Source organism: Limanda limanda, chromosome 22 (genome assembly GCF_963576545.1).
Source record: "Limanda limanda chromosome 22, fLimLim1.1, whole genome shotgun sequence".
Taxonomy (NCBI): Eukaryota; Metazoa; Chordata; class Actinopteri; order Pleuronectiformes; family Pleuronectidae; genus Limanda; species Limanda limanda.
Window position 1 is genome coordinate 1,590,025 of NC_083657.1, and position 18,157 is coordinate 1,608,181.

The 18,157-nt window shown below is 42.3% G+C and overlaps 3 protein-coding genes across 3 annotated transcripts; all 3 read left to right on the top strand.

Moving 5' to 3' along the window:
• Positions 1 to 1,638: 1,638 nt before the first annotated feature.
• On the top strand, positions 1,639 to 2,004 carry LOC132996040 (tripartite motif-containing protein 29-like; the record flags this gene model as incomplete). The annotated part of the gene is made up of 1 exon (XM_061066340.1): positions 1,639 to 2,004. A coding segment is annotated over one exon (366 nt), but the record flags the coding sequence as incomplete, so codon positions are not given.
• Positions 2,005 to 5,917: 3,913 nt separating this feature from the next.
• Positions 5,918 to 6,286, top strand: LOC132996038 (tripartite motif-containing protein 29-like; the record flags this gene model as incomplete). Its single annotated transcript, XM_061066339.1, has 1 exon — positions 5,918 to 6,286. A coding segment is annotated over one exon (369 nt), but the record flags the coding sequence as incomplete, so codon positions are not given.
• A 10,148-nt stretch (positions 6,287 to 16,434) lies between these two features.
• LOC132996041 (tripartite motif-containing protein 29-like) lies at positions 16,435 to 16,800 on the top strand (the record flags this gene model as incomplete). The annotated part of the gene is made up of 1 exon (XM_061066341.1): positions 16,435 to 16,800. A coding segment is annotated over one exon (366 nt), but the record flags the coding sequence as incomplete, so codon positions are not given.
• Between the last annotated feature and the right edge of the window lie 1,357 nt (positions 16,801 to 18,157).

Sequence of the window (18,157 nt, forward strand, 5' to 3'; positions counted from 1 at the left end):
CAACAACCTGTATCTTAGATTCGATTCTAACTAAATTACTTAAAGAAATTCAAAACAAAGTAATCAATGAACTAAACTTCGAGCATGTCTCAAGGACATAAAAACCTGGATGACCCGCAATTTTCTCTTATTAAACTCAGATAAAACGGAGGTTATAATACTTGGTCCCAAACACCTTAGAGAGACATTATCTAATGATATAGCTGCGCTAGACGACATTGCCCTTGCTTCCAATGAAACAGTCAGGAACTTGGGAGTGATCTTCGATCCTGATTTGTCCTTTAATTGTTACTTAAAGGTGACATATTATGTTCATTTTACCGCAGTTGATGTGATTCATTGGGGTCTTAATGAAATGTCTGAAACATATTTTGGTAAAATACCACAAGGATCATTTAAAACAGCACCCTTTTTACCCTGTCGAAAGCAGCCCTCCTCAGATTGACCTGTTTTGAGTGTTCACGCTTCAGTCTCCCTCAAAATACATTTGTGTAACAACAGCCCCCCCCTGAAGATATTTGTATGGCTTAAGGAATGGGCGTGACAACATAACTGACTAGCGCCCCCTAAAGTGAAGCCCCGGCACTAAGATTGGCCGACATTTACAAAAATCGATGGGGACATTTGTCTTTTCATGACAAACAAATTAGTCTGATGAACTTGTCGTAGGGCTTTCATTAGATCAACGTCAACTTCTGTAAATCTGCTAATCTCAACAAGATGGAGATATAAACTACCTCGGTATATATGATCTCCTCACACGGTGTGACCTTGGGGTGACATTTAAATGATTTGCCAAAAAAAAGGGATTTATTATAACTCCTCTGTGCATTGTTCTTTCAGCCTCAAACATCATTCACACATTCACAGTCCCGGCACGATCAGATCCATATCAATATTGACTCATCATTACAGCGCCACCTGCTGGCTATAGGAAGTGACATGTTTTAAACTTTGAACTGCTCTGGGCTGCTTCACAATATACAGCTCAAATGAGCCGTGTATAAAAGAACACTTCAAAGGGTTCATTAAGCAAATCCTTCTTTGTTGTCAGTTTGCTTTAATGTCACAGTTTCAGTGATGTTAGATTCCTTTGATGTCTTAGATTCAAAGACGAAAGCTTTTAGACAAAAGAGTGTTTTTACCTGATCAGATCTATTAGTCTAGTATAGTGATAGCGTTTATCCTTGCCGCAGTGAGCAAAACGCATGCAATGCAGAGACTTGCACTTGGTCATTGATCGCTCTCTCCACTAACCGCTTAGACATAAAGGCAGCAGTTGCTGAGGAGAGGTAAGACTGTTGCTCTTTTCAATAGTGTGTTAAAACGTGAGAAAAAGAGGAAGTGAAGGAGAGAGGGAGGAGCAGAGATCTGTTTCTGTTCAGAGGAAGTGAATCTGTTCTACAGTCTCTGGCAGCAGCTGAAATGGAGCAGCAAGAAAATCACCTGGACAGAGAAAGATTCTCCTGTTGGATCTGTGTGGATCTACTGGAGGATCCGGTGACTACTGTCTGTGGACACAGCTACTGTAAGAGCTGTATTAACACCCACTGGGACAAAGAGGAGGAGAGAGGAAGCTACAGCTGTCCTCAGTGTAGACAGACCTTCACACCGAGGCCTGTCCTGGAGACAAGCACCATGTTAGCTGATTTACTGGAGGAGCTGAAGAAGACTGGACTCCAAGCTGCTCCTGCTGATCACTGCTATGCTGGACCTGAAGATGTGGCCTGTGATGTCTGCACTGGGAGAAAACTGAAAGCTCTCAAGTCCTGTTTGAATTGTTTGGCCTCTTATTGTGAAAAACACCTCCAGCATCATCTTCAGTCCCCTCCATTGAAGAAGCACAAGCTGGTGGAGCCCTCGGAGCTCCAGGGGAACATCTGCCCTCGTCACGACGAGGTGATGAAGATGTTCTGCCGCACTGATCAGCTGTATATCTGTTATCTCTGCTGTGCGTACGAACATCAAGACCACGAAATAGTGTCAGCTGCAGCAGAAAGGACTGAGAGGCCGAGGACACAAACAATCCAGCAGAGAGTCCAGGACACAGAGAGAGACGTGAAGCTGCTTCAACAGGAGGAGGAGGCCATCAATGGCTCTGCTGATAAAGCAGTGGAGGAGAGTGAGGAGATCTTCACTGTGATGATCCGTCTGCTGAAGAAAAGAAGCTCTGATGTGGAGCAGCAGATCAGATCCAGGCAGGAAACTGTAGTGAGTCGAGTCAGAGAGCTGGAGCAGGAGATCACTGAGCTGAAGAGGAAAGACCATGAACTGAAGCAGCTCTCAGACACAGAGGATCACAACCAGTTTCTACACAACTACCCCTCACTGTCACCACTCAGTGAATCTACACACTCATCCAGCTTCAGGTTCCGTCCTCCGAGGGACTTTGAGGACGTGACAGCAGCTGTGTCCCATGTCGGAGGTCGACTACAGGACATTCTGAGTGAGACAGAGACACAGATTTTACAGATTGTGTCTCACGTGGATGTTTTACTGCGACACCCAGAGCCCAGAGCTGACTTCTTAAAATATTCACAGGAAATCACAATGGATCCAAACACAGCACACTGGCGTCTGTTATTATCTGAGGGAAACAGAAAAGTAACAGGACAGAATGAATATCAGTCTTACCCTTATCACCCAGACAGATTCACTTATTGGCGTCAGGTCCTGAGTAGAGAGAGTCTGACTGGACGTTGTTACTGGGAGGTGGAGGTGGAGACGGGGTGGGGAGGAGTTCGTGTAGCAGTCACATACAAGAATATCAGCAGAGCAGGACACTCACCTGACTGTGGATTTGGATACAATGATAAATCTTGGTCATTATATTGTGGTGGAAACAGTTATACCTTTTGCTACAAAAACATCGGAACCCCAGTGTCAGGTCCTGTGTCCTCCAGAGTAGGAGTGTACCTGGATTACAGTGCAGGTGTTCTGTCCTTCTACAGCGTCTCTGACACACTGACTCTCCTCCACAGAGTCCAGACCACATTCACTCAGCCTCTCTATGCCAGAGTCAGGGTTTATCCTGAATCCACAGCTGAGTTCTGTAAACTCAAATAGACTTGAGTCCTTAAAAGCAATGATTTAGATTCTGTGTGTAAATCTTTAATTTCTTTAGTCTCCATGTTTGTTGATCAAAGTTCTTCGTGGTGACGTTTCTGCTCCGCACAGAGATCAGCTGTCAATCAAACACTGACCTTCCTTTATCACACATATTTAGTTCTCACTTTGTAAAGACAGCTACAACTCATTTGTCCTCACGGAGTTCTCAGCCGACCTGTCTACCTCCACGCTGAAGTCCTCACGGAGTTCTCAGCCGACCTGTCTACCCCCCCGCAGAAGACCTCCCGGAGAGTCCGCGGACCTGCCTATCTGTTCTCTCCTACATCAATAAACTTCCTTGAACGCACCACCCTCTTTGGCTCTGTTTTGACTCTGCTCTGGGGTCCCGCTCGAGACCTCAGTCGTCACAGATACTAGACTCAATTGGTTTTAGTCAGTGTGTACATCAACCTACTCATTGTTGTAACCACACACTTGATCTTGTATTATCATACGGTGTCGGAATTGAACATTTAACAGTAGTTCCGCGCAATCCAATACTATCAGACCATAATTGAAAAACCTTCGATTTTTCATTATCTGAGTATATGCCTCTTATAAAAAACGCATTTTCTAGATGTCTACCTGATAGTGCTGTAGCTAAATTTAAGGAAATAATCCCGATTACATTTAAACCCGTATTATCCGTCGATATATAAACAACAAATTCTTTAAAAACCTGAGCTCTATTGAGATTGACCACCTCGTAGAAAGCTCTGCAGACTCATTACGATTAACATTAGACTCAATAGCACTTCTAAAAAAGAAATGTGTCAAACATAGTCAATTAGCTCCGTGGTATAATTCCAAGACACATGAGTTGAAACAAATATCAAGAAAATTAGAAAGGAAGTGGCGCTCGAGCAACAGTGTTGAAAATCTCCTAGACTGGAAGAGTAGTGTTAAAGAATATAAAAAGGCTCCACAAAGCAAGAGCTGCCTATTATTCAAAACTAATAGAAGAGAATAAAAACAACCCCATGTTTCTCTTCAGCACTGTAGCCAGGCTGACAGAGAGTCACACCTCCACCGAACCCAGTATTCCTCGATCCCTAAATAGCAATATATTTATGATTTTTTTTAATGATAAAATTCTAACTATTAGAAATAAAATCAACCTTCTCCTGCCCTCAATTGGCACTAATACCCTCCCAACAACAGAGATCTCACAAACGGCTGAGAATCTTTCCCATTATTTAGACAGCTTCTCTCTGATCACTCACAATAATCTCAGGTTCTAAACCAACAACCTGTATCTTAGATTCGATTCCAACTAAATTACTTAAAGAAATTCAAAACAAAGTAATCAATGAACTAAACTTCGAGCATGTCTCAAGGACATAAAAACCTGGATGACCCGCAATTTTCTCTTATTAAACTCAGATAAAACAGAGGTTATAATACTTGGTCCCAAACACCTTAGAGAGACATTATCTAATGATATAGCTGCGCTAGACGACATTGCCCTTGCTTCCAATGAAACAGTCAGGAACTTGGGATTGATCTTCGATCCTGATTTGTCCTTTAATTGTTACTTAAAGGTGACATATTATGCTCATTTTACCGCAGTTGATATGATTCATTGGGGTCTTAATGAAATGTCTGAAACATATTTTGGTAAAATACCACAAGGATCATTTAAAACAGCACCCTTTTTACCCTGTCGAAAGCAGCCCTCCTCAGATGGACCTGTTTTGAGTGTTCACGCTTCAGTCTCCCTCAAAATACATTTGTGTAACAACAGCCCCCCCCTGAAGATATTTGTATGGCTTAAGGAATGGGCGTGACAACATAACTGACTAGCGCCCCCTAAAGTGAAGCCCCGGCACTAAGATTGGCCGACATTTACAAAAATCGATGGGGACATTTGTCTTTTCATGACAAACAAATTAGTCTGATGAACTTGTCGTAGGGCTTTCATTAGATCAACGTCAACTTCTGTAAATCTGCTAATCTCAACAAGATGGAGATATAAACTACCTCGGTATATATGATCTCATCACACGGTGTGACCGTGGCGTGACATTTAAATGATGGATGGATCCGGCCCGATCAGATCCATATCAATATTGACTCATCATTACAGCGCCACCTGCTGGCTACAGGAAGTGACATGTTTTAAACTTTGAACTGCTCTGGGCTGCTTCACAATATACAGCTCAAATGAGCCGTGTATAAAAGAACACTTCAAAGGATTCATTAAGCAAATCCTTCTTTGTTGTCAGTTTGCTTTAATGTCACAGTTTCAGTGATGTTAGATTCCTTTGATGTCTTAGATTCAAAGACGAAAGCCTTTAGACAAAAGAGTGTTTTTACCTGATCAGATCTATTAGTCTAGTATAGTGATAGCGTTTATCCTTGCCGCAGTGAGCAAAACGCATGCAATGCAGAGACTTGCACTTGGTCATTGATCGCTCTCTCCACTAACCGCTTAGACATAAAGGCAGCAGCTGCTGAGGAGAGGTAAGACTGTTGCTCTTTTCAATAGTGTGTTAAAATGTGAGAAAAAGAGGAAGTGAAGGAGAGAGGGAGGAGCAGAGATCTGTTTCTGTTCAGAGGAAGTGAATCTGTTCTACAGTCTCTGGCAGCAGCTGAAATGGAGCAGCAAGAAAATCACCTGGACAGAGAAAGATTCTCCTGTTGGATCTGTGTGGATCTACTGAAGGATCCGGTGACTACTGTCTGTGGACACAGCTACTGTAAGAGCTGTATTAACACCCACTGGGACAAAGAGGAGGAGAGAGGAAGCTACAGCTGTCCTCAGTGTAGACAGACCTTCACACCGAGGCCTGTCCTGGAGACAAGCACCATGTTAGCTGATTTACTGGAGGAGCTGAAGAAGACTGGACTCCAAGCTGCTCCTGCTGATCACTGCTATGCTGGACCTGAAGATGTGGCCTGTGATGTCTGCACTGGGAGAAGACTGAAAGCTCTCAAGTCCTGTTTGGTTTGTTTGGACTCTTATTGTGAAAAACACCTCCAGCATCATCTTCAGTCAGCTCCATTGAAGAAGCACAAGCTTGTGGAGCCCTCGGAGAAGCTCCAGGAGAACATCTGCCCTCATCACGACGAGGTGATGGAGATGTTCTGCCGCACTGATCAGCTGTATATCTGTTATCTCTGCTGTGTGGACGAACATCAAGACCACGACACAGTGTCAGCTGCAGCAGAAAGGACTGAGAGGCCGAGGACACAAACAATCCAGCACAGAGTCCAGGACAGAGAGAAAGACGTGAAGCTGCTTCAACAGGAGGAGGAGGCCATCAATGGCTCTGCTGATAAAGCAGTGGAGGACAGTGAGGAGATCTTCACTGCGATGATCCGTCTGCTGGTGAAAAAGAAGCTCTGATGTGAAGCAGCAGATCAGATCCAGGCAGGAAACTGTAGTGAGTCGAGTCAGAGAGCTTCAGGAGAGACTGGAGCAGGAGATCACTGAGCTGAAGAGGAAAGACCATGAACTGAAGCAGCTCTCAGACACAGAGGATCACAACCAGCTTCTACACAACTACCCCTCACTGTCACCACTCAGTGAATCTACACACTCATCCAGCTTCAGGTTCCGTCCTCCGAGGGACTTTGAGGACGTGAGAGCAGCTGTGTCCCATGTCGGAGGTCGACTACAGCACATTCTGAGTGAGACAGAGACACAGATTTTACAGATTGTGTCTCAAGTGGATGTTTTACTGCGACACCCAGAGCCCAGAGCTGACTTCTTAAAATATTCACAGGAAATCACAATGGATCCAAACACAGCAAACAATGATCTGTTATTATCTGAGGGAAACAGAAAAGTAACAGGACAGAATGAATATCAGTCTTACCCTTATCACCCAGACAGATTCACTTATTGGTGTCAGGTCCTGAGTAGAGAGAGTCTGACTGGACGTTGTTACTGGGAGGTGGAGGTGGAGGTGGGGGGGAGAGAAGAAGTTGATGTAGCACTGGCTCATAAATTACACTGGCCTAAAAAATATGAGAGCCCTGGCAGTTCCACGGGTCAACCTGACTCTGAGAGGGGAACCTCAGATGGTGGGGGTGTTTTTAAATTACACGGAGGGTCTGGTGACATTCTATGACACGACGGCTCGGGCCCACATTTTTTCTTTCAGTAAGTGTGTGTTCGGTGGACATGTCGGGATCTACCCTTATTTCAGCCCGCATCTCCACCGAGCAGGTGAAGAAGCGGGCCCGTTGATCATCCGGTAGTTAGAAAGTAAATGATGGTCAGATAGATGAGGCTTCCCACTGCCTCTCTATATTTGTTCACATCAGTCATCTTTTCAGCACCATTAGTATAGTCTAATTTTTGTTCACAGGGTGTCGCTCTAGGTTTGCAATCCTGCATGTTAAACCTGTCCAATATTTTTCCCACATATTTTGTTTGTGACATTCTCACACAGTTGTCACTCTGGTTAAAATCAATACCCAAAAAATGCCTTAGTTTGCCCAAGTCCTTCATTTTGAATCTTTCTGTAAGCATGTCCTTCACCTCTCTAAGAACATTTTCATCACTTGCAGCAATCATCAAATCATCAACCCATATTACAATTATCACTTTTGCATTTTCTGTTTCCCATGTGTAAACACAGTGGTCAGCTTGATTCTGCTCAAAAGGGTTTTTGGTTAGGTACTCATGTAGCGCCTTGTTCCAGTTTCTGCCAGATTGCTTTAGCCCATACAATGATCTTTCCAACTTACAGACCAATTTTTCATTTGTGCCAGATTTCACCTCATAGCCTTCTGGCTGTTCCATGTAAATTTCATGGTCTATTGGTGCGTTCAGGTAGGCAGTTTTAACCATAGACATATATAAGGCTAGATGCCTCGGCCAATGGAGTTGAACATCACCACATGGCAGCCATCTTGTTGCGGGCAGCTCGCTCACCCATAACATTGTGTTGTAGTGGTGCGTACTTTTTAAAATAACCATAACTTGCTCAATTTTCAACCGATTTTTAAACTGTTTGGTTTGTTATAAACGTCGGAGATGTAGTTATGACACTGCATACATTATTAAATTGTTTAGAAAATAACATAATTATTCAAAAGTATGCAGTGTCATAGCTACATCTCTGACGTTTATAACAAACCAAACAGTTTAAAAATCGGATGAAAATTGAGCAAGTTAGGGCTATTTAAAAAGTATGCACCACTACAACACAATGTTATGGGTGAGCGAGCTGCCTGCAGCAAGATGGCCGCCATGTGGTGACGTTCGTCTCCGTTGGCCGGCAACGCGGCCGAGTCATCTAGTGTTCATATCTATGGTTTTAACATCCATTTGGTGCAGAATCAGGTTTTCTTGCGCTGCTTTTTGTATGACCACTCGTATACTTGTCAAGTTAGCTGTAGGGGAAAATGTCTCCTCAGAACCTGGTCACTTACTGGACTTGCATTCACATTCTGCCTAGTTCTATTGGCCCTCTGCTCCAGATCATCATCATCATCCACAATGCTGGTCTGAGTCTGTTGCTCAACACAGATAACATATGCTGGACTGCTTTGTCATAACCAATAAAAACACCCTTTTCACATCTTGGATCCAGATTTCTTTTATCTTGTTTATAAGCAAAACACTCTGAACCAAACCTTTGCATCCTGGATAGATTGGGCCGTCTCCCTGTTAACATCTGAACTGGTGTCTGTTTGGTGCGGTTGTTAAAACACCTGTTCCTGGTTATGGCTGCTGTCTGCACTGCGTAAGGCCACAAACCTTTAGGTAACCCACTCTCTATCAGCATGCACCGTGCCATGTCAAATAGTGTACGCCAATTTCGCTCCGCTGTACCATTTTGATGGGGAGCATATGGTGCAGAGGTCTCGTGTCTAATACCATTCTTAACCAACAGAGTTTTGTAATGGTTTCCTGTAAACTCAGTGCCATTATCAGATCGAAGACGTTGAATTTTACCATATGGGGCCGTATCTGCAAGAAACCTCTCTGTTGCTTGCAGTGTGTCACTATTATTCTTAAGGGCATATACAAACACTGCACTGGAAAATCATCAGTGAATGACTGGACATATTTGTACCCCTCTCTGGACTCTGGGTGAATTGGACCTGCCAAATCTGTGTGCACTGTCATCGTAGCTTCGAAGCTTTGTTTTAAATTGGGCAAACCCCATTGTCTCATCTGATTGCGTTACATGGATGGAGAAAGGTTAAAATGTCTCAGGAAGCCCCTTCAGAACCATCGCTACAAGCAGCCCGTCACTCAAAGTCTCTCCAGCATTTCGTAATGCCGTGATAGCGGTTTCCGCACGAATAACATATTCAGTCACACTCTCGCTGCTTGATTTTTGAAGCGAGGTCAGCTCAGTATACAGGCTTATTACTCGTGGCTTTCCTTTACCTGCATAATAGTCTCTCAAAATCTTTAGCGCCGCGCGCCCATCATCTGCTGCCTCTCGCATCACTAGCGATAAACTTTTGTCATCCAAGAATTGAATCAATTCAGCATATGCCTCAGCATTTGAGGCCGCTTCTGCCTCTGTCTCCACACCCTCGGGCTCCGTCTTGATAATCCCATGCAGCCTTTGCAGCCGGAGGTGGCCCAAATACTTAGTCTCCCAGAGTTCGTAATTCTCAAACATGTCAAACACAAGCCGCGTCCAGCGACCGCTATGTTCTGCTCCTCTTCTTGCGTTACTCATGGTGCTTTACTTCATCACGCTAACAATGTGTATCTTGACTCTGGGCCCATAACCTGTTAACAGAGTTGACGTGACTGACTTGGAACACACAGCAACAGCTGTGCTCACTCAAGGAGATTTATTAACACAACACTCCAATCACAACACAGGGACACACCCACACCAACACTCACAGGTGTCCGTATTTAATTAATAAACAAAACGTATTCATTTACTTTCTAACTATTTACTTTCTAACTATTTCTTTGTTAACAGTGTACTCTCAACTTGTATTATGTTTTGGTTCTGTTTATTAACTGAATACGTTTTGTTTATTAATTAAATACGGACACCTGTGAGTGTTGGTGTGGGTGTGTCCCTGTGTTGTGATTGGAGTGTTGTGTTAATAAATCTCCTTGAGTGAGCGCAGCTGTTGCTGTGTGTTCCAAGTCAGTCACGTCGTTGCGTCAACTCTGTTAACATTCTTACTATTTTGAGACGCTGTTTTTAGATTGACGAATGATTCCTTCTTCTTCGTTTTAACTTTGTTAACATGGTGTTGTATATAATAGTTTGTTATTAATTGCTCATGTTCATTTGTTCCTTGATTAGTTGATTGGTCCATGTCACTAAAACTGTTTATTGGGTCATCACTGTACTGTTTAATGTAATTTGTATGACAGTTTGATGAATACAAATAAAGTTATAAAATGCTAAGAATGAGTTTGTAATTTAATGAGATAAATAGTCATGTTTCAAGATTTTAATAATGTGACTTTATGCTCATAAATATTGCAAATTTGTTCTCACTTTTTTCTCATTATTGTGATGCGATGAAACGTTATGACTGACAGCTGAGTGATGGCTCCAAATCACCAGCACAAGATGGCAGCAGCAGAATTTTTGGGATATTTTGGTTTCATTTTCATGCAGCGGGAGGAAGTGGAGACACGTCTACGGTTGTATTACACTTTGTTTATTTTTCCCTTTTCTTCCTTTAAGGCAAAGCAAGACAATGTCAAAGTCAATTTTATTTATATAGCACATTTAAAACAACTTGGTTGAGCAAAGTGCTTTACAGGATGAGTGGCACGACCAAAGGACAGTTAAAACGTAATACATTCAAATTCAAGTAATACATTAAAGTTCAAGTAATACATATAAAATACAATTATTAATGTAAAATGAAAAATTCCAATATATGAGAATAATAATAAATCTACCTCTGACTACTGAGATTTGTTCATCAAATTAAAAGCCCTTTCAAAAAGAACAAGACTCTTTACAGTTGAGGAAGTATACGAAGCCAACTTGTCCAAAAACTATGACCTCAGATTAGAAAAGGGCCTGAAATTAGAGAACAGAGGGAACAAGGTTGTCTTTCTTTAACAAGGGCTGTACAACAGCATGTTTAAAGGAGGCTGGGACACTACCAGAGAAGACTGGTGTTAATCAGACATAATACATGGACCAATAATTGGACCACTTCCTCCTGTTACAAATATGAAGCTAAAATAGGCTGAATACAGGTGATACCATTAAAATGTCCCCGTTGTCTCAAAGATTAAGCCATGCAAGTCTAATTACACACGTCTGGTACAGTGAAACTGCGAATGGCTCATTAAATCAGCCAATAAGCGAAATATAGCATTTACATTAAGCAGAATACACACAGAAAGATGGAGACATTCCGATAAAGGATTTTATTTTATTATCTTATCTTGCCATAATATTTTCTGTCTGCTCCTGTGATCATCTCACCTGTAGTTAGACAGTAAATGAAGAGTCCTAACTGGACTCAGAATCTGTTTTTAGATTGACGAACCGTTTATATTTTAACTTCTCTCGCACTGACGGTAGTCTTAGTTTAACCTGCGCAGCTTTTTCCATCTTTATGGTAGTTAAAGGAAAGTTAAAGTGTTTTAGTTGTGAAGTCTTTATAAGGGAGGATTCATGACCTTAAAGCATTTGATTCAGAGCAATAAACCATTGTGAATGATTCCTTCCTCTTCACTTTAACCTCGTTAACCTAGTGTTGTTATATATCATAATTTGTATTTAATAACTCATGTCTTGACAGTTTAAATGTCACCTTCAAACTTGCTGGCGTTACACTTTAACTGATTCCTCCTCGTACAGACATTTCAAATAAAGATCAGTTCATCTTAGTTTGATCTTTAGATTCAATAAGTTTGTTAATAATTATATTTTGAGGATTATATGTGAGGACATGTTGAGCCGCATGTTGTCTTTTACCCGCTGGCTGTCCAGGTGCTGTCCTGTAAACGGTTCCAAGCTTTGTAGATAATTGGCAAACTTTTTGGAGGAAACCTGGTCTTGTTAGGAGAGACGCGTTCATCCCACTTGGGATGGAGCAGCTCTCTTATCTAGGAATATTACCCAGTCTATCACATGGCAACCCAGAGTTGGGACCAGGAAGCAGAGCTGCAGTGCTAAACACTTCTCTGCTCTCTCTGGATCAGTCACACAACCACAACCCCATAGAGACTCTGTCTGTCCACTGTCCAATTAAATTATTTAAATTAAACAATAACAGAACGAGAACTCCACATAATAATCTTATACAAATTAACACAACCTCTGAAACAACACAGGAAACTAAGACTTTCAAATGTGGTCTCTTAAACCAGGGGTGTCAAACTCATTTTTGTTACGGGGCCACATAGTGCCCACTTTGATCTCAAGTGGGCCAGACCAGTAAAATCATAGCATAATAGCCTCGTACCCCCGTTTTTTTCACCGCCGCCACCACGCCCCTCTGCCCTGGATTACGTCGCGTCGGACCCTTCTTGGAACACGGACCTAGGAGTCTATCACACGCATTGAGAGTGAAAGGTGAGGGCTGAGGTGGGATTCCAGCCCCCCGGGGCTCCGTGCACACCACTGCGTACCCCCTGGACCACTTTGCGTACCCCGTACTCCAGTTTGGGAACCGATGGTCTATGGCAGGGGTCACCAACCTTTTTGAAACTGAGAACTACTTTGAAGGTACTGAGTAGTACGAAGGGCTACTTGTTTGATACAAACTTCCTGAATAACAAAGTTGCAAAGATCACATTTTAATAATACTAATAATATATGTGAAGAGAATGTCTGATCACATCAATTTAAATAATTTCTCGCAATAATCATTAACAACGATTTCCACAACAATAATGGTAGGAAACAGATATATTAAAACAGGCTTTATTTTTTTGTTAAGCTGTTTCAACTTTGCTTAAATTCAACCTTATTGAAGTACTTTTGGTGCTATTTATCACTACATTCCTCCATCAATCTGTACTTTTTCAAAAATAGAGAAACAATAAATTAAATTAGAATCACTTTGTTACAACGATGATGAAGTTCAACCAAAAATAACACATGCATGTGACTGGGGTGTAATGTTTCTAAGTGTCTTCTTAATTTGTTGGGTCTAATACTGTCAGCTGCCAGAGTTTTCAGACCTAAAATATACACTAGTCTCTCCTCATCCCCCCCTTCATTCACTGTGAACCCAAGAGCAAGACAGGCTTCATCATACGTTATTTTCAACTTGGTTGGCGGTTTTGACTTTTTTTTTTTATTATTTAAAATTTAAAAAAAAAGGTTTTTTTTTAAATTTCGAACAAGCCTTGCATCCAGCGGGCCAAGCTGGACCCCCTGGCGAGCCGTATCCGGCCCATGGGCCGTATGTTTGACACCCCTGTCTTAAACATTAGTACACTGTCCTCAAAGGATATTTTAGTTAATGAACTAGTCTCAGACTACAATATAGATGTATTGTCCCTCACTGAGACGTGGCAGCATCCTGATGAATATGTCAGTTTGAATGAATCTACTCCCCCCAGTCATATAAATTCACACGTTCCCAGAGAACTCGGGCGAGGAGGTGGAGTTGCTGCTATTTTTAACTCCAGTCTATCAATTAATCCTAAACCTAAACTCAGCTACAACTCATTTGAATGTCTTGTTCTTAATCTTCCACGTCAATCCAGGAAACACCAACAGCCAATCATATTTGCTGTAGTTTATCGTGCTCCTGGGGCTTATACTGAATTTCTAACAGAATTCCCTGAGTTTTTATCAAACCTAGTCCTAAAGACCGATAAAATTATTATTGTTGGTGACTTTAATATTCATGTTGACAATAATAAAGATAGCCTGAGCGTAGCATTTATTTCGATACTAGACTCAATGGGTTTTAGTCAGTGTGTACATCAACCTACTCATTGTTGTAACCACACACTTGACCTTGTGTTATCATACGGTGTCGGAATTGAACATTTAAAAGTACTTCCGCGCAATCCAGTACTATCAGACCATAATTTAAAAACCTTCGATTTTTCATTATCTGAGTATATGCCCCTAATAAAAAACTCATTTTCTAGATGTCTACCTGATAGTGCTGTAGCTAAATTTAAGGAAATAATTCCGATTACATTTAAACCCGTATTATCCGTCGACATAAACAACAAATTCTTTAAAAACCTGAGCTCTACTGAGATTGACCACCTCGTAGATAGCTCTGCAGACTCATTACGATTAACATTAGACTCAATAGCGCCTCTAAAAAAGAAATGTGTAAAACATAGTCAATTAGCTCCGTGGTATAATTCCAAGACACATGAGTTGAAACAAATATCAAGAAAATTAGAAAGGAAGTGGCGCTCTAGCAACAGTGTTGAAAATCTCCTAGACTGGAAGAGTCTTGTTAAAGAATATAAAAAGGCTCTCCACAAAGCAAGAGCTGCCTACTATTCAAAACTAATAGAAGAGAATAAAAACAACCCCATGTTTCTCTTCAGCACTGTAGCCAGGCTGACAGAGAGTCGCACCTCCAACGAACCCAGTATTCCTCGATCCCTAAATAGCAATATATTTATGATTTTTTTAATGATAAAATTCTAACTATTAGAAATAAAATCAACCTTCTCCTGCCCTCAATTGGCACTAATACCCAACCAACAACAGAGATCTCAGAAACGGCTGAGAATCTTTCCCATTATTTAGACAGCTTCTCTCTGATCATTCACAATAATCTCAGGTTCTAAACCAACAACCTGTATCTTAGACTCGATTCCAACTAAATTACTTAAAGAAATTCAAAACAAAGTAATCAATGAACTAAACTTCGAGCATGTCTCAAGGACATAAAAACCTGGATGACCCGCAATTTTCTCTTATTAAACTCAGATAAAACGGAGGTTATAATACTTGGTCCCAAACACCTTAGAGAGACATTATCTAATGATATAGCTGCGCTAGACGACATTGCCCTTGCTTCCAATGAAACAGTCAGGAACTTGGGAGTGATCTTCGATCCTGATTTGTCCTTTAATTGTTACTTAAAGGTGACATATTATGTTCATTTTACCGCAGTTGATGTGATTCATTGGGGTCTTAATGAAATGTCTGAAACATATTTTGGTAAAATACCACAAGGATCATTTAAAACAGCACCCTTTTTACCCTGTCGAAAGCAGCCCTCCTCAGATTGACCTGTTTTGAGTGTTCACGCTTCAGTCTCCCTCAAAATACATTTGTGTAACAACAGCCCCCCCCTGAAGATATTTGTATGGCTTAAGGAATGGGCGTGACAACATAACTGACTAGCGCCCCCTAAAGTGAAGCCCCGGCACTAAGATTGGCCGACATTTACAAAAATCGATGGGGACATTTGTCTTTTCATGACAAACAAATTAGTCTGATGAACTTGTCGTAGGGCTTTCATTAGATCAACGTCAACTTCTGTAAATCTGCTAATCTCAACAAGATGGAGATATAAACTACCTCGGTATATATGATCTCCTCACACGGTGTGACCTTGGGGTGACATTTAAATGATTTGCCAAAAAAAAGGGATTTATTATAACTCCTCTGTGCATTGTTCTTTCAGCCTCAAACATCATTCACACATTCACAGTCCCGGCACGATCAGATCCATATCAATATTGACTCATCATTACAGCGCCACCTGCTGGCTATAGGAAGTGACATGTTTTAAACTTTGAACTGCTCTGGGCTGCTTCACAATATACAGCTCAAATGAGCCGTGTATAAAAGAACACTTCAAAGGGTTCATTAAGCAAATCCTTCTTTGTTGTCAGTTTGCTTTAATGTCACAGTTTCAGTGATGTTAGATTCCTTTGATGTCTTAGATTCAAAGACGAAAGCTTTTAGACAAAAGAGTGTTTTTACCTGATCAGATCTATTAGTCTAGTATAGTGATAGCGTTTATCCTTGCCGCAGTGAGCAAAACGCATGCAATGCAGAGACTTGCACTTGGTCATTGATCGCTCTCTCCACTAACCGCTTAGACATAAAGGCAGCAGTTGCTGAGGAGAGGTAAGACTGTTGCTCTTTTCAATAGTGTGTTAAAACGTGAGAAAAAGAGGAAGTGAAGGAGAGAGGGAGGAGCAGAGATCTGTTTCTGTTCAGAGGAAGTGAATCTGTTCTACAGTCTCTGGCAGCAGCTGAAATGGAGCAGCAAGAAAATCACCTGGACAGAGAAAGATTCTCCTGTTGGATCTGTGTGGATCTACTGGAGGATCCGGTGACTACTGTCTGTGGACACAGCTACTGTAAGAGCTGTATTAACACCCACTGGGACAAAGAGGAGGAGAGAGGAAGCTACAGCTGTCCTCAGTGTAGACAGACCTTCACACCGAGGCCTGTCCTGGAGACAAGCACCATGTTAGCTGATTTACTGGAGGAGCTGAAGAAGACTGGACTCCAAGCTGCTCCTGCTGATCACTGCTATGCTGGACCTGAAGATGTGGCCTGTGATGTCTGCACTGGGAGAAAACTGAAAGCTCTCAAGTCCTGTTTGAATTGTTTGGCCTCTTATTGTGAAAAACACCTCCAGCATCATCTTCAGTCCCCTCCATTGAAGAAGCACAAGCTGGTGGAGCCCTCGGAGCTCCAGGGGAACATCTGCCCTCGTCACGACGAGGTGATGAAGATGTTCTGCCGCACTGATCAGCTGTATATCTGTTATCTCTGCTGTGCGTACGAACATCAAGACCACGAAATAGTGTCAGCTGCAGCAGAAAGGACTGAGAGGCCGAGGACACAAACAATCCAGCAGAGAGTCCAGGACACAGAGAGAGACGTGAAGCTGCTTCAACAGGAGGAGGAGGCCATCAATGGCTCTGCTGATAAAGCAGTGGAGGAGAGTGAGGAGATCTTCACTGTGATGATCCGTCTGCTGAAGAAAAGAAGCTCTGATGTGGAGCAGCAGATCAGATCCAGGCAGGAAACTGTAGTGAGTCGAGTCAGAGAGCTGGAGCAGGAGATCACTGAGCTGAAGAGGAAAGACCATGAACTGAAGCAGCTCTCAGACACAGAGGATCACAACCAGTTTCTACACAACTACCCCTCACTGTCACCACTCAGTGAATCTACACACTCATCCAGCTTCAGGTTCCGTCCTCCGAGGGACTTTGAGGACGTGACAGCAGCTGTGTCCCATGTCGGAGGTCGACTACAGGACATTCTGAGTGAGACAGAGACACAGATTTTACAGATTGTGTCTCACGTGGATGTTTTACTGCGACACCCAGAGCCCAGAGCTGACTTCTTAAAATATTCACAGGAAATCACAATGGATCCAAACACAGCACACTGGCGTCTGTTATTATCTGAGGGAAACAGAAAAGTAACAGGACAGAATGAATATCAGTCTTACCCTTATCACCCAGACAGATTCACTTATTGGCGTCAGGTCCTGAGTAGAGAGAGTCTGACTGGACGTTGTTACTGGGAGGTGGAGGTGGAGACGGGGTGGGGAGGAGTTCGTGTAGCAGTCACATACAAGAATATCAGCAGAGCAGGACACTCACCTGACTGTGGATTTGGATACAATGATAAATCTTGGTCATTATATTGTGGTGGAAACAGTTATACCTTTTGCTACAAAAACATCGGAACCCCAGTGTCAGGTCCTGTGTCCTCCAGAGTAGGAGTGTACCTGGATTACAGTGCAGGTGTTCTGTCCTTCTACAGCGTCTCTGACACACTGACTCTCCTCCACAGAGTCCAGACCACATTCACTCAGCCTCTCTATGCCGGAGTCAGGGTTTATCCTGAATCCACAGCTGAGTTCTGTAAACTCAAATAGACTTGAGTCCTTAAAAGCAATGATTTAGATTCTGTGTGTAAATCTTTAATTTCTTTAGTCTCCATGTTTGTTGATCAAAGTTCTTCGTGGTGACGTTTCTGCTCCGCACAGAGATCAGCTGTCAATCAAACACTGACCTTCCTTTATCACACATATTTAGTTCTCACTTTGTAAAGACAGCTACAACTCATTTGTCCTCACGGAGTTCTCAGCCGACCTGTCTACCTCCACGCTGAAGTCCTCACGGAGTTCTCAGCCGACCTGTCTACCTCCACGCTGAAGTCCTCACGGAGTT